Genomic DNA, 13,225 nt, shown 5'->3' with positions numbered 1-13,225 from the left:
AACCTTCTTGAATTAGACTTGACAAGGGAACAAAAACAAGATGTAATTGGCTGTACACTTCATTTACACATATTCCCCTGTGCCTGTAAATTTCTGTAACAAACATACACATACACTCACACATACATTCACACACACTCAGTCAGCCTGACGGCTTTGGCCTGTATCCTGTCTCTGATTTAATTGTGTATATCATCTTCATGTTTTTGTCCCCTGAGAATCGAGATGTTTCCACACAGATAGACAAGAGCCGTAGCGCATTTATACGTGACGGGTGTTGTAATTGCTGTTGATGGTGCGGACGAGTGACAGGCCGTCTTTCTGACGCAGACAGTCTGGAATGGTCCATCTGCCACTGTTCCCAAACAGACATGGCAGCTCTCTTCCTAATGAGCAGCACAGCAGCTCAGCCCTGCTGCAGGAACGTTCCTCAGGCTGGGCTACAGTGGAGGTAAATTATTTATGTGAGAGGAATGAGTTATGCACCCTCTTTTTTTGGGCTGGGTGATATGTCACCCATGAGCTTTCCATTATTACAGTTTAGAAGCAAACACTGGGTAATAAATGTGGCTAATTGCAGCTTTTGTATCTAACCTAACATCTCATGCAACTTTGGTCATATCTACTTCAACATATTAAAATCTGCCCCAGGCTACGAAGATAAAACGGGACATTCCCTAAAGCTTTTGCATATCACAATGATGATTGTGATCTGAAGTGTAAAAATTAAGGTGCTACAAAGCTCTTCTTTGCGGATGCCTGGAAAAAGCCATTTCTTAGGTTCTTAAGGTTCCATCAAACTGCAATCAGAGTCAAACTATCTTCCCAGGAGTGGACAAGAGCAAGGCGCAAAATCATCCAGGAAGTGACAGAGAACCCAAGAGCCTTATCTAAAGAACTACGTGTTACGGACAGAATCCAAAAGTGCAGCTTTGGCACTGGTAAAAACCTACCACGGCATTCCAACTGTTAAACATGGTGGTGGTAGTATGATTCTGTAAGGATGTTTTTGCGTCATGACCTGGTCATGTTTGCTATAGCTAAAGGAACTGTGACCCTGGTCACTTTATATGACTAGTGTATGGATTGTATCTTGATAATATTTTAGCCACATGCATTTACACTGGGTAGTCAAATGCATCTCTGAATAGTCAGGCTCAAATCTGATTGCTGTGTGGGACAGTATATGCAAATTCACTCATTGTGTGTTTATTCATTATTGGTGTTTTGGTTGTACTGGGTGGAGTTTTAGTTTTCAGATGCATCTCAGACCACCTTCTTATCCAAATGTAATCCAGTATACTCAAGACACATGAAGTGACCAGGTGTGAACGGGGTCAAGATAATATCTGGTCACCTGTCTGTGAGCTGAAGCTTAAGCACAGTATCACTGTTTCCAAGATGCTTCATGCCGTCCTTATTGTTGGATGCGCTGCAATATTTTCTGAGTGGGTGTGTGCACCCATTCAGAATGCGGTTCACATGGCTAAAGGCTTATTATTGATTTGTTCAATCAGAGTAACAATAAGAGGTGCACATATATTAGAGGGTCATTTTCTATTTGCTTTTTATTTCCTTTATATATATATATATATATATATATATATATATATATATATATATAAATAAAAAGCAAATAGAAAATCAATCTGATCACTTGCAAATAACAGTGCGGACAGTCATCTCTCCAGATTTCTCCGGTCTGAACGCAGCCAAAATGAATGTGACACTGCTTTGAGAGTTGAGGCTATTAAAGGAGAGTGACCTTGCTGTTTTTATCATCACCTTCTCGAGGAGTTCGATTTGTTGGTTGCTGAGAGATCAGATCCTTTTGGAATAACTGGTATACTTTGTTTTCTTCCTACCAAGCTATTCTTGCTTAGACCTTTTATCTAAACTTCTTTAGTTCATGGGCGATATGTGGTGTAGAGGAATGCAATGCAACCCTGGACAGCTTTCTTTGCATCAAATACATTTTATTTATTCTGCTGGTGGAGCACAGTGTGTGCCCATGGTGTTATTTATGCTCTAAACAAACAGTACATGCAGTTGGAGTTGTGACCTGAATCGTGCCATGCCTCCTCCTCCAGAATCTCCACAGAATAACGTACTTCCACTCTGAAACTTATTTAAACAGACTTCCTTTTTTGTTTGCCTTTGGTTTGAATCGAAGTGAGCGACCGTATCTCCTCGCAGGCTATTCTCCATCTGTGTGGAGGTGTCTGCAGAGAGCGGCTGCAGCTGGAGGGTGGAAAGACTGCCCCCATTGTTTTAGTTCGAGACTGCGGGGCCCCGGGGCAGGATGGGCCGCAGCCTCCCAGAGGAGCGCTCTCCCGGGCTGCTGCTGACCCCCAACGCAATGGGACACCACACCCGCCCCCCCAATCTTTTTCACAGCTGACCGAGACCCCATCCTCTGTGGATCTGTCTCCGTTTCGATGGCCTCTTGTTGTCCCAGATGGGAACCTTTCACTCAAGCCTCAGATTTCAGCCAGACTGGCATGTCAGTAGGTCAGGGTTGTATTTATAAGGTTTGAGTATAAAGAACTCTTTATAATGTCCAAGGAACACCGATATTAACAAAGGGACCAAAGGCATCACTCATAACACCTTTTGTGTTGAGTAGATGTCCACTGATTCAGGGTACTGGGTTGGCATCCATGCAGATGCTGACCTTATTAAACAGATCGGATATTGGCCAGACATTACTGATGCACGTTTGTTCCTGGTCTTAGTCACAGTTGTACATGGCCTACTCCATTATAGACCTCATTGGCTTATTTATTCAAAAACCTTGAAACCACTCTTAAAAATAAAGGTGCCACAAAGCACCTTTGAACAATTCCATAGAGGACCCATAGAAGGTGTGTGTGTGTGAAGAACCCTTTCAAGGTTTAAAGAAGTGAATGTAAAGGATGGTTACCTATTTAAAGGTTATTCACACTCACATCTCTTACAAAAAGCAGTTCTTCTAGGGCATTTCTCAAAGAATCCTTTGTAGCACCAACAAAAGTTTGTGGACACCTCTGATCCTACATCACACATCATACTTCATTAAACACTTCATTGATTTATTTATATTTTAAAATATTGTATTCTCTATTTTCTTCTTTTTTGCATAATTTGAATCTGGCAAAATTTCAAGTTAAATGGACCAATAGAAGTGCCCCAAAATGGCTTGGAATACAATTTTTACATTGACTTCCATTGAAAGTTAAGTTTGCTTCTCTGTTGAAGCTGCCATTTTGGAGATACAAGTTTTTTTGCATGACAAAATTGATAAGATCCCAAGCAATTACATTGATGTAAATCATGTGTGCCAATCCTTGACATACTGTAGCTCACAGGTTCCAGACCCTCATCCCTGGTCATTCTAGCGTTCTCCTGCTCCCACCTTGTTAATTAGCTGATGTAATGTGCAGGGCAAGAGGCTCCACACTAAGACCAAATTTGTTTGCATTGCAGGACCTAAAAACCTTTCAGTGGGAGGTTCTTTAAAGAACCATTCTTGGAAAATGAAACGAGTAGGAAGAACCTTTTAAAGTTCTCAACACCAATATTGAAACTTTAAGTATGACCCAAAATTCCAATATTCGAAGCTATATAGTGAGCTTTTCTTAATTCACTAAACCACTTCACTAAAGATGATCATCTGCAAGCAGGCCCTCATACCCAGGCTCTTCAAACACTCCACCACCCCACAGGAAGAAGCACACAGTGTGAGTGTGTGCTATTTCACGCTAGATTTGTTACAGGGTTGGATCAGATTCATTCTTTTTTTTTTTTTTTTCCCTTCTCCAATATCGACCTAACCTAATACCCACTGATACGCTAGAACCGTACATCCAAGCCAAGAACCATTTAGGGCCGTTTCTTTTCAAAAGTGCGCTGTTCAGGCGGAACAAACAGTTGGTGCATTTAGTTTGAATTTAACGATCATAATGATCAAAGTCTGACGACGTGAACTCTCAACACAATCCGCCTTCTCTCCTTTTCTTTTTATGGTGCTTCTCTTAAACTCTTTATATGGCTGACGTAAGTGTTGCTGCGCTGCCTACAGGCGCACCCTGTGCTTATCGCAGCCATAAATCGCACTAAACGAGCTGCTAATCGCAGATTAATGGTGTTAGAGATAGGCCGCAGCCTGCCACCCTCGCCTTCTCTTATCTCCGCTCAGATAGTCCTATCAGAGTTCCTGCTGGGCTGCCTTACGCAGGCTCAGAACGGGCAGGCCAGCCGCTCGGCCCGAGGCGGGCTGGGCACAGATTTTTGATGTGTAATGTAAGGTGATATAAAGTAAGGGTGTGAAGATGATGATGAGTGTTCTAGTTATAGCAGTGAATAGGGTTATAAAACACTTCTCTGAGGACACTGTGGATGTTGTGAACTTCTTTATTTGTTCAAGGTGTTCTATAAAACACAACACACTGTTGCTGAAAACAATGTACATATTTAATCTGTAAGATTGTACAAATAGAAGGTAAATGAATGTTCTGTATTTTATATTAATTTTATGTATTTTTACTATCTCTCTCTCTCTCTCTCTCTCTATATATATATATATATATATATATATATATACTTATATTACACCCACATTATATGGACAAAAATATTGGGACACCTGCTCATCCATTGTTTCTTCAATGGTACAAGGGTATTAAAAAGGATTTTATCCTGCTTTTGTTTGTTTCTGTCCAGGGAAGGTTTTTTTTACTACAATTTGGAGAAACATTGCTATGAGGATTTGAGTGCAACTACAATATTAGTGAGGTCAGGATGGTGAATGATTACCGCCCCACCTCCTCCCTAACTCCCCAATCTCAGCCCAGAAGTATTGGATAGAGCACCATCCATCATTTCAGAGAACACAGTATCACTGCTCCACAGCTCAATGCCCCTTTAGCCCCTGCCTGGCATTAGACATTGTGCCAATAGGTGCCAATACATGTTTATCTGCTCCAGAGAGTCCTATTCTATTGGCAATACTTCTTAAAAGTTACTATTTATACCATATACTATATACATATAAGTGTATGCATCATAGAAAGACCAGTTTTACAGACTTAATAAACAGCATCCAGTGTCTTTTAAATGGATAAACCACATAGACGCTCAGTATATCATGTTATTAGATTCATTTTTTTCATTGTTTAATTTTCATTTTTTTCTGTATGATTAGTGTATCATTATTACACTGAGATCACTGGTTCTCACAGCCTTTTTGAGATGTGTTTTGCTGGTGCATTCTGCTGAGTTTATACTTTCTGACGTTATCACTTTGCCATATCCTCTTTTCTCATCTCGAAGAATGTATAAATTACAGCTAGAGAAGAGCGAGGCATGTCTCAGGTGTAGAGCAGTACAGTGCAAGTGACTCATGTGTGCGTAAGTGTCCCGGCTGTTTGATCATTACTGAGGTCATGATAAGACCAGATACAGTTACCTGAAACTGTGTCAGCTTCAGGGCATTCACATTACACCTACATCTGTACACATGCACATACATTCATACACACACACACACGTATGCTGGTGTGCTGTATAACCTTGCTCTGAGAGCCTGTCTGGATGGTGGAGATCTTTTGGCTGCTTTTCTCTGTTTCAATGCCAAGAAATCCTCTTTGACAGAGACAGAGTGAAAGGAAACTCATTTCCATGTGAGGCTAATACAGGCACTGGACCTGAACTTATTAGAACTACTCTCTATCTCTCTCGCTCTCTTTCTGGGTCTCTCTCACCCCCCCCCTCCCCTCCCAGACTGAGTAGATTTCATTTGGTGAAGGGTAGATAGTAATAAAATGTAATATGCATGAATGTGACTGGAGGGTCTGTTGGGTTTTTAATTGTGAAGACCCCGTGGTGTGTAGGACGGGTGCGCCACGCCGAATTCACTCCGCTATCTTCTTCAGTGACCAGGCCACACTACACAAAGCGCAGAATTCACCACACACACACACACACACACATACACACACACACACACTCACACTCACATACTCACACATTGCTTTATTAGCGACCAGCCTGTGTGGAAGATGTTTTTAAACAATGGGCAATTAAGTGTCATTAGTGCGAAAAGCTGCTTTGTGTGGCGATAGCTGATTTGAAATTCTGCGGTTCTTCAGTTTCTGTCGCTGCTTTGTTTCCACTGGTTCTTTTGTTCTGGGAGGAAAGCTTTGCTTTTGTGAGAGGAAAATAAAAAGATGGCTGTTGGCTTGTGCTGGTAAAGTAGAAACACACCGTTCCTGCTGAGCGAGGCCTTGTGTGTGTGTGTGTGTGTGTGTGTGTGTGTGTAAGTTTTTTTTGTTTTTTTTTACTCTTAGCTGACCTGAATGGTCCAGTGGAGGTTTGCTTTTGTCATCTAACTATGAGTGTTGCAATGAGCAGACTGTGCGAGAGAGAGAGAGAGAGAGAGAGAGAGAGAGACGGAGAGAAACACACATCATAAACTACATGAACATGATGTGTCCAAATGTTTGTGGACACCCCTTCTGATGAATGCATCAGCTACTTTGAGTGGTACCTATGCTGACACAGGACTCTCTAGAGCAGATAAACATGAACCTATGCCTAATGCCAGGTGTGGGCTATACAGGGGTATAACTCCCCCCCCCCCCCCCAGCCCCCAGTATTAAGCTGTGGAGCAGTGGAACTGTGTCCTCTGGAATGATGGATGGCGCTTCAGCCAATACTTTCGGGATGAGTTGGGGAGTTGGGGATGAGGTGGTGGAGTGGGGATCATCCAGCATCCTGACTTTACTGACAATGCTCTTGTCACTGAATGCAATCAATCCTCATAGCCTTCCCTGGACAGTACAGGTCCTCCAAAAATAAAACGGGATAAACTATTTTTTTAATACCCTTGATTTCAAAGGAAACTACGAATGAACAGTTGTCCCAATACTTTTGTCCATGCAGTGTTTATATAGTGTATCTGCATAAGAGGCAAAAGACTTGGTGTATCTATGGCTCATGCCTTAATATTTACTGAGTAATATAACGGGAAGAATCCACATCCACACAACCAGTCAAAAGTTTTAGAACACCCTCAGCTGTTTTAGTGGCCCACTGGCAGTACTGCGTGGCCTGCTTCTCTTGTTTTGCCATATTAGCAATGACTCTCTTGCTGCTTCTCCAGCTGTCAAACCTGCAGCCCAATGTTAAGCCGGATTGATCTTCCTGTATCAGGTCTCTTCAGTTTTCCCCAGTTTCCAGGAGAGGAAACTGCACTCACGACATTCTGGCTTTACCTTGAATCTGTCTTCTATTTGCCTAGACCTTATGATAGTATTCCAGACATGCGCTGTCATGTAAATACTGTGGAAGAGAGTGCAAAAGACAAAAGGTTTGTAAATAAAAAACATAATCACATCAATTTTCAAAGTTAGATTTACTTCCATTCCCTTGAAAGTTATTACCTTTACACCTTTGTACCATTTCAGGTTATTCACTGGACTTAAGCAGCTTAAATGTCTGTAAAACTGGAAAAATTGTGAGGTGTTCTAAAACTTCTAAGACTCGTAGTGTATATTCATCCTCTTATCTTACTCAGTAATGTGAAAGCATGAGCCAGAGCTGTATTCGGTTCTGCATTCTGCCTTTTGTGCAAAGATACGCTATATGGACAAAAGTATTTGGACGCCTGCTCACTCATTATTTCATCTAAAATCCAGGGTTCTTTGATATACCCCTATAATTGTCTATACTGCTTTTGTTGGAGGAACTGTCTGCTGTCAAGGGAAGGCTTGCAAAACGAATGTGCAGTCATTGTTGTGAAGTCTTTCACTCTGGGGAGACAAATAATGATTTTTTTACTTCTGTCCCACTTTTTAATTACTCTCATAGTAACTGCTCTAACTGCTGTGGTTGTTTAGCTCAGTACAGAGAGTATTGTGGGTTTTTTATTTGTGTGTGTGTGTGTTTATGTGTGTGTGTGTGTGTGTTTGAGAGTGAGCCAGAGAGATGAACAAGTGTGCTGATCCGTGGATGCTGGTTGAGATCTTATGACTGCATGTGGACGTCTCTGTGTGCATGTGTGTGTGTGTGTGTGTGTGTGTGTATGTGAGAGTGAGAGAAATATGACTTTAGCCAGAGGCGTGAATCGATTAGATTTTAGCTGTAGTATTCTCAGCTTCCATCTGCTGATCCCGTGGAGTGGATTAGCCCCTCTCACGCTCTCTAAAAGAGAGGAAGAGAGAAAGTAAAGAGAGAGCTGATGAGCAACAAGACAAAGCGGAGGAGAAATGAGCAGACTATGTAGTTGGATTTTTTGTTGTAGACGTAGAGGAAAATACACTACATTGACAAAAGTATTGGGACGCTTGCCCATTCATTGTTTCCCCTGAAATCAAGGGTATTGAAAAGGAGCTTTGTTGGGGTAACTGTCTTCTCTGTCCAGGGAAGACGGCTTCCTACTAGATTTTGGAGGAGCACTGCTGTGAGGATTTGACACATGAAGGAGGCATATTTCAGTCAACATCCACTTTCTACTGAACAAAAGCTGCGTAAATACATCCTCATGAGCATGTTGCCTCCATTCAGTCACCTGAATTACACTTTAAAATGGAGGCTAGCTGCTCCAACTGATGTGTGTTCAAGGATATGACTGAGAATTTGATGGACGATGGATGCAGTTCAAAGTGGGCTGTGAATAAAATAGACAGGTTTTCTTCTGTGAAGTGCGCGAGTGGCTTTGAGAGCGCAGACGGGCAGGCATTACCCCCGTCTGTGGGTGTGTGTGTGTGTGTGTGTGTGTGTGTGTGTGTGTGTGTGTGTGTTGCATGTCCGTGTGTGCCTCCGAACAAAAGGGCATGGCTTTGTTATTATTCTGCGTTCAGGATCAAAAGCATGAATGTCAGCAGGTTTTGAAAAGGGGGTTAATTTTGAGTGTCTTCATCGTCTGCAGCGTCCAGACACTTTCTGCACTCATTATTTTTTCAGCACTGTTCAATTAAACGGCTCTTCTTTGTGTCACCTACTGTTTCTTATTATGCGTATTCTTTCGGGAATCTTTCGTTCTTCCTTTACACCTTTCTTTCCCCCTGCAAGTATTGTAATTACCGTGTCTAGACGTCTCCATAGGACAGAGATGATCAAATAGAGCTGTAAAATTGAGGTTCTAGACACTGGAGCTGCTGAACATTTTAATGGACGGCCGCACCTTTTTTATCTCTGTGATTTGTAAACTTTAAAATATTGGTTTTGTTCCCATTTTGTCTTTTAAATAATGCCTTTTACTCGCTGCTACCATGTTGTCAAAGCCTTTGTGAATAGCACAGAGAAAAAGTTCTTTGTCAGCTTTTTACTGGTCTTTTTGTGATTGGTCCTGTGAAAAGACTGAGCGTGTTGCAGGAATTTGGTTACTTGTCATTCTGCTGACTGGTCTGTAGGCAGCAGTGAGTAAGAGGAGTAAGCCCCTTCTGTTTAGTGTGGCCAAAAATGGTGATTTATTGATATTGTCACTGTTGTGCAAAAATCTCAAAAATTACATCTTTTACAGGAAAGGAAAAAACCTTCTTACCTTTCAATAGAAGTCAATGTAAATAGGTTTAATTTCAAGTCATTTTGGAGCATTTCTATTGGAGGTTCAGTGTTTTTGCATGACAGTGACTGTATTAGTCTGATATCATAAGAGGTTAAAAGTGCTTATTTGTCACAGTGTCAAATCTGTCCCTCCCAAACATCAGAGAGAATTATGAGATTTCAGCATTGCTTGTGTCTATGTGATGATAATACATGTCTTTCTAAGGATTTTAGGATTTTACCGATGCTTGTAATTGTGATGCTTATATTATTTTTTTTCCTGTACATATCTACTGATGCTGATACGCAGACATTTGTTAAATAGTGACTACATCTAAATAGTTTCACATTATATATATTTATATATTTTTAATCTGCTGTAAAATTAAGAGTAGGCCAACTGCATCTAGCTGAAGTTAATTACACTGAATATTTGATTACAGTTGCAATGTTTTGGCCACAATATTTTTTCTTCTTACTTAATGAATATTACTGCACTTATCCATGTATACAAGCACACTGTTCCAGATCAGGACGGACATGTCAATTAATAAGTCATAAGACATGTCAATCAATAATGTCAGTTAATATTTTACAAAACTTTAGGAGTTAGTAGTAGTGACTCTAAAGAGGGGTGGAATAATTATAATAAAAAATGGATAAAAATGAAACATTTTTAACAAAAAAAAGAATGATTGGTATTTTAGAGAGAAATGGAGAAAATTGAGTGTTTGAGTGTGTGTGTGTGTGTGATGGGGGATGGGCTTTGAGGAGGGTGTGAACAAGCATCAATGCCAGGCTATGGTTTGCCGGATAAATGAATTCTGACCCTGGACTGCCAATTAATCCCAGCTTCTTTTAATTGTTGCTGAATGGGCTCTAAAGGCCAATGTGGAGGCACACATCCCCACACACACATGCATCCCCACACACATAGTCCTCTCTCCCCCCAGGCGTTAAAGATGCCATGCTCATTTGCATATAAACCAGGTCTTGTGGGTGCAGTTCACTGGTCTCTGAACAAAAGTAATGACTCACTCTGGCCACAGTCATTACCTTTCTGCTCCTGTTTTACTCACTTTCTGTCCTCTTTTTCATCCCCAAGTGAATGAATGTGCACACACATACTGTACATACAGATGTGTAGGTGTGATGCGTGTGGTGTGTGTGTGTGTGTGTGTGTGTGTTGTGTCTCTCTCTCTCTCTCTCTCTCTCTCTCTCTCTCTCTCTCTCTCTCCTTCTCTCTGTCTCTGGCAGTCTTGCATGGCTCTGGAACTCTTCTTATCTCTCCCCTCCGCCCTTCTCCTCCCGCTTCTCGCCTTTGATCAGGGAAGTTACAAACTCCTAAAATGACAGTGGCATAGTTAAAGTGTTGCTCCAGTGCACTCCAAAGAGACGAGAGGATACTGTAATTGGAGGGTGAGCTTCTTCCTCACAGAGCCTTTGTTTGTGGAGTCCCTTTCTGAGAGTGATCAGCACCTGCTTTAAGGAAATCCATAGAGGAAAAAAAGCTGGAAGACAAACAGGCTGGGGAGTATTAAACCAGTGCTTATAATTTCCAGTAACAATGCAGGATTTCGTATGGAGGATGTTCTCCTTTCCATTTGTGGTCTCTTTTTGAAGAAGCATCAACTCATGCTTTGAAAAAATTCCAAAGGAAAAAGCAGTGAGAAGACCAGCAATGCTCATTATTTTCATTGACAGTACGATATTTTGTATTATTAGTTCAGTTAATGGTGTAAAATGAGTGCTTTTATGATGCCCTCCATTGGGAGACGTTTCAACACCTCCAGAGGTCTTGCGGATCAATCACTCAAAGGTTCAGAGCTGTTTTGAGGGTGCGAGGGGGACCCACACACACAATATTAGGCAATATTAGGATTAAATGTTATGGCTGATTGGTGTAGTTCTGCTTTTCTGGAATTCAATGAATGCATTATCAAACATCCTTTAGAAATATTGGTCATCCAAACATCTGGTACACTTTTTTCGAAGCAGTTACAGATGCTGAAATGAATCTCTACTTTCATTTGGTCACTTTTAAAGCCCTGTTTCATTTGATGTGTTCAGTCATTTAAACTCTGATTTAGACTGGTAATTACTGGTGACCCCCTAATCCTCTCCTTCTCAGTGCTCATTATTTTCATTTCCAAAATTTTGTATCAGTAATTCTGTTAGTGGTATAAAATGAGTGCTCTTAGGATGCCCTCCATTCTGCTTAGCTGAATCCAAAAAAGGGTGCACTATGCCTCATGAAATATGTGTTATTGTTTCCGAAACCCAGTGTTTTGAGTCATGTGATTAAATTTGCAAATACTAAAATCGATTGCTTGAATTTTAGGCCCTAGAATAGGTCCTCATGTCAGCTGAATGTCAGCTGTCAGCTGAAGCCTCAGTGCATTGTTTTAACTCTGCTAGTTCAGTGCTAAACAAAAACTGTGCATGAGATGAGGGAGTGTGCAGAATAGTAAAAAACACTGGATCAGCAAAGGCTATGAAGCTTCATCAGCACCTGTGCCAGATGCCCTTGAGAAGCCCTGCCTGAACACGTCTCCCTTTACTGTATCCCTTATGCTCTGTAGCTCTGTCCCACTACCACATGCTCTGCTGAAATCTCTCTCTCTCCATATGTCTTTTTGGATGCTCTGCATTTGTCCAATCACCCTGCAGATCTTCGAGTCATTGTAGAAGCCTTCCTGGATTCCAATGTTTTCCCTCTGTGTGTTCTCCAGGAACTCGTCTGCGGCTGGAAGATTACCCTCCCCGCATCGTGGAGCACCCCTCTGACCTGATTGTGTCCAAGGGCGAGCCGGCCACCCTCAACTGCAAGGCCGAGGGGCGGCCCACGCCCACCGTGGAGTGGTACAAGGATGGCGAGAGGGTAGAGACAGACCGAGACAACTCGCGTTCGCACCGCATGCTGCTGCCCAGCGGCTCGCTCTTCTTCCTGAGGATAGTTCACGGCCGCCGCAGCAAACCAGACGAGGGCTCGTATGTGTGCGTGGCCCGAAACTATTTGGGAGAAGCCGTCAGCCACAACGCCTCGCTGGAAGTAGCCAGTAAGTGCAAGGCTTTTATGTCTGTCTGCTTGTTTTTCGAGGTTTGCGTTCAGGCTTTCAAGGATGTGACTGAATTTTGGCGTTGCAGCAGGTTTTTCCTCAGCTTGTTTGCTCTTTGTTTGAGGCCTCTGAGGAACCACTAGCTTGTCTCTATGTCCAGTTGCTTTTTTGAAATTGAAGCTCTTCAAAATAAAGCATTTTAAATTTTAATTTAACCCCTAAACTTGGAAAGAAACTGTTACATACGTTTCTTAGCCAACAATCATCAAGAAACCTTAATATATAGGTATGGAGATGATCTGCTATGGGTGTTGAACAGAAAGGAAGGTTATCAGAGATACAAAAAAACATAAGAAAGTCACTTCAGTTCAGGTCCATTCAGTATTCAGTCAGAGAATTCAGAGAGAATTCCTTCATCACAGCAGCTTTTCCTCGGCTCTCTTGGTCTTTGAATAATGGTGTCTTGATGAAGGCCTCGGTGGGACCAGTAGTTTTTCCCTGGGGCGGTTTGAAACCAGGCCACAGTCTTAATTCAGGGCTCTTGTCTCTGACCCCGTGGCCATGCTCTGAATGCAGGAGAAGGCTGTACCTTCTCCAGCTGAATGGAAAAGGTTTCCTGTTTCCTCTCGGGGCTGGTTCCT

At 41.9% G+C, this 13,225-nt stretch overlaps 1 protein-coding gene across 7 annotated transcripts in view; it reads left to right on the top strand.

Moving 5' to 3' along the window:
- robo1 (roundabout, axon guidance receptor, homolog 1 (Drosophila)) overlaps positions 1–13,225 on the top strand; it is a 314,173-nt gene that overhangs the window by 137,489 nt on the left and 163,459 nt on the right. For all 7 annotated transcript variants that reach the window (XM_072691599.1, XM_072691600.1, XM_072691598.1 and 4 more), the window contains one exon: positions 12,258–12,584. In XM_072691599.1, the coding sequence (XP_072547700.1) occupies positions 12,258–12,584 (327 nt within the window). The remainder of the gene's footprint in view (positions 1–12,257; positions 12,585–13,225) is intronic.

The sequence above is a fragment of the Salminus brasiliensis genome, chromosome 11 (assembly GCF_030463535.1).
Source record: "Salminus brasiliensis chromosome 11, fSalBra1.hap2, whole genome shotgun sequence".
NCBI lineage: Eukaryota > Metazoa > Chordata > Actinopteri > Characiformes > Bryconidae > Salminus > Salminus brasiliensis.
Note: the sequence above shows the minus strand (reverse complement) of the source record. Positions and strands in the feature narration are given on the sequence as shown.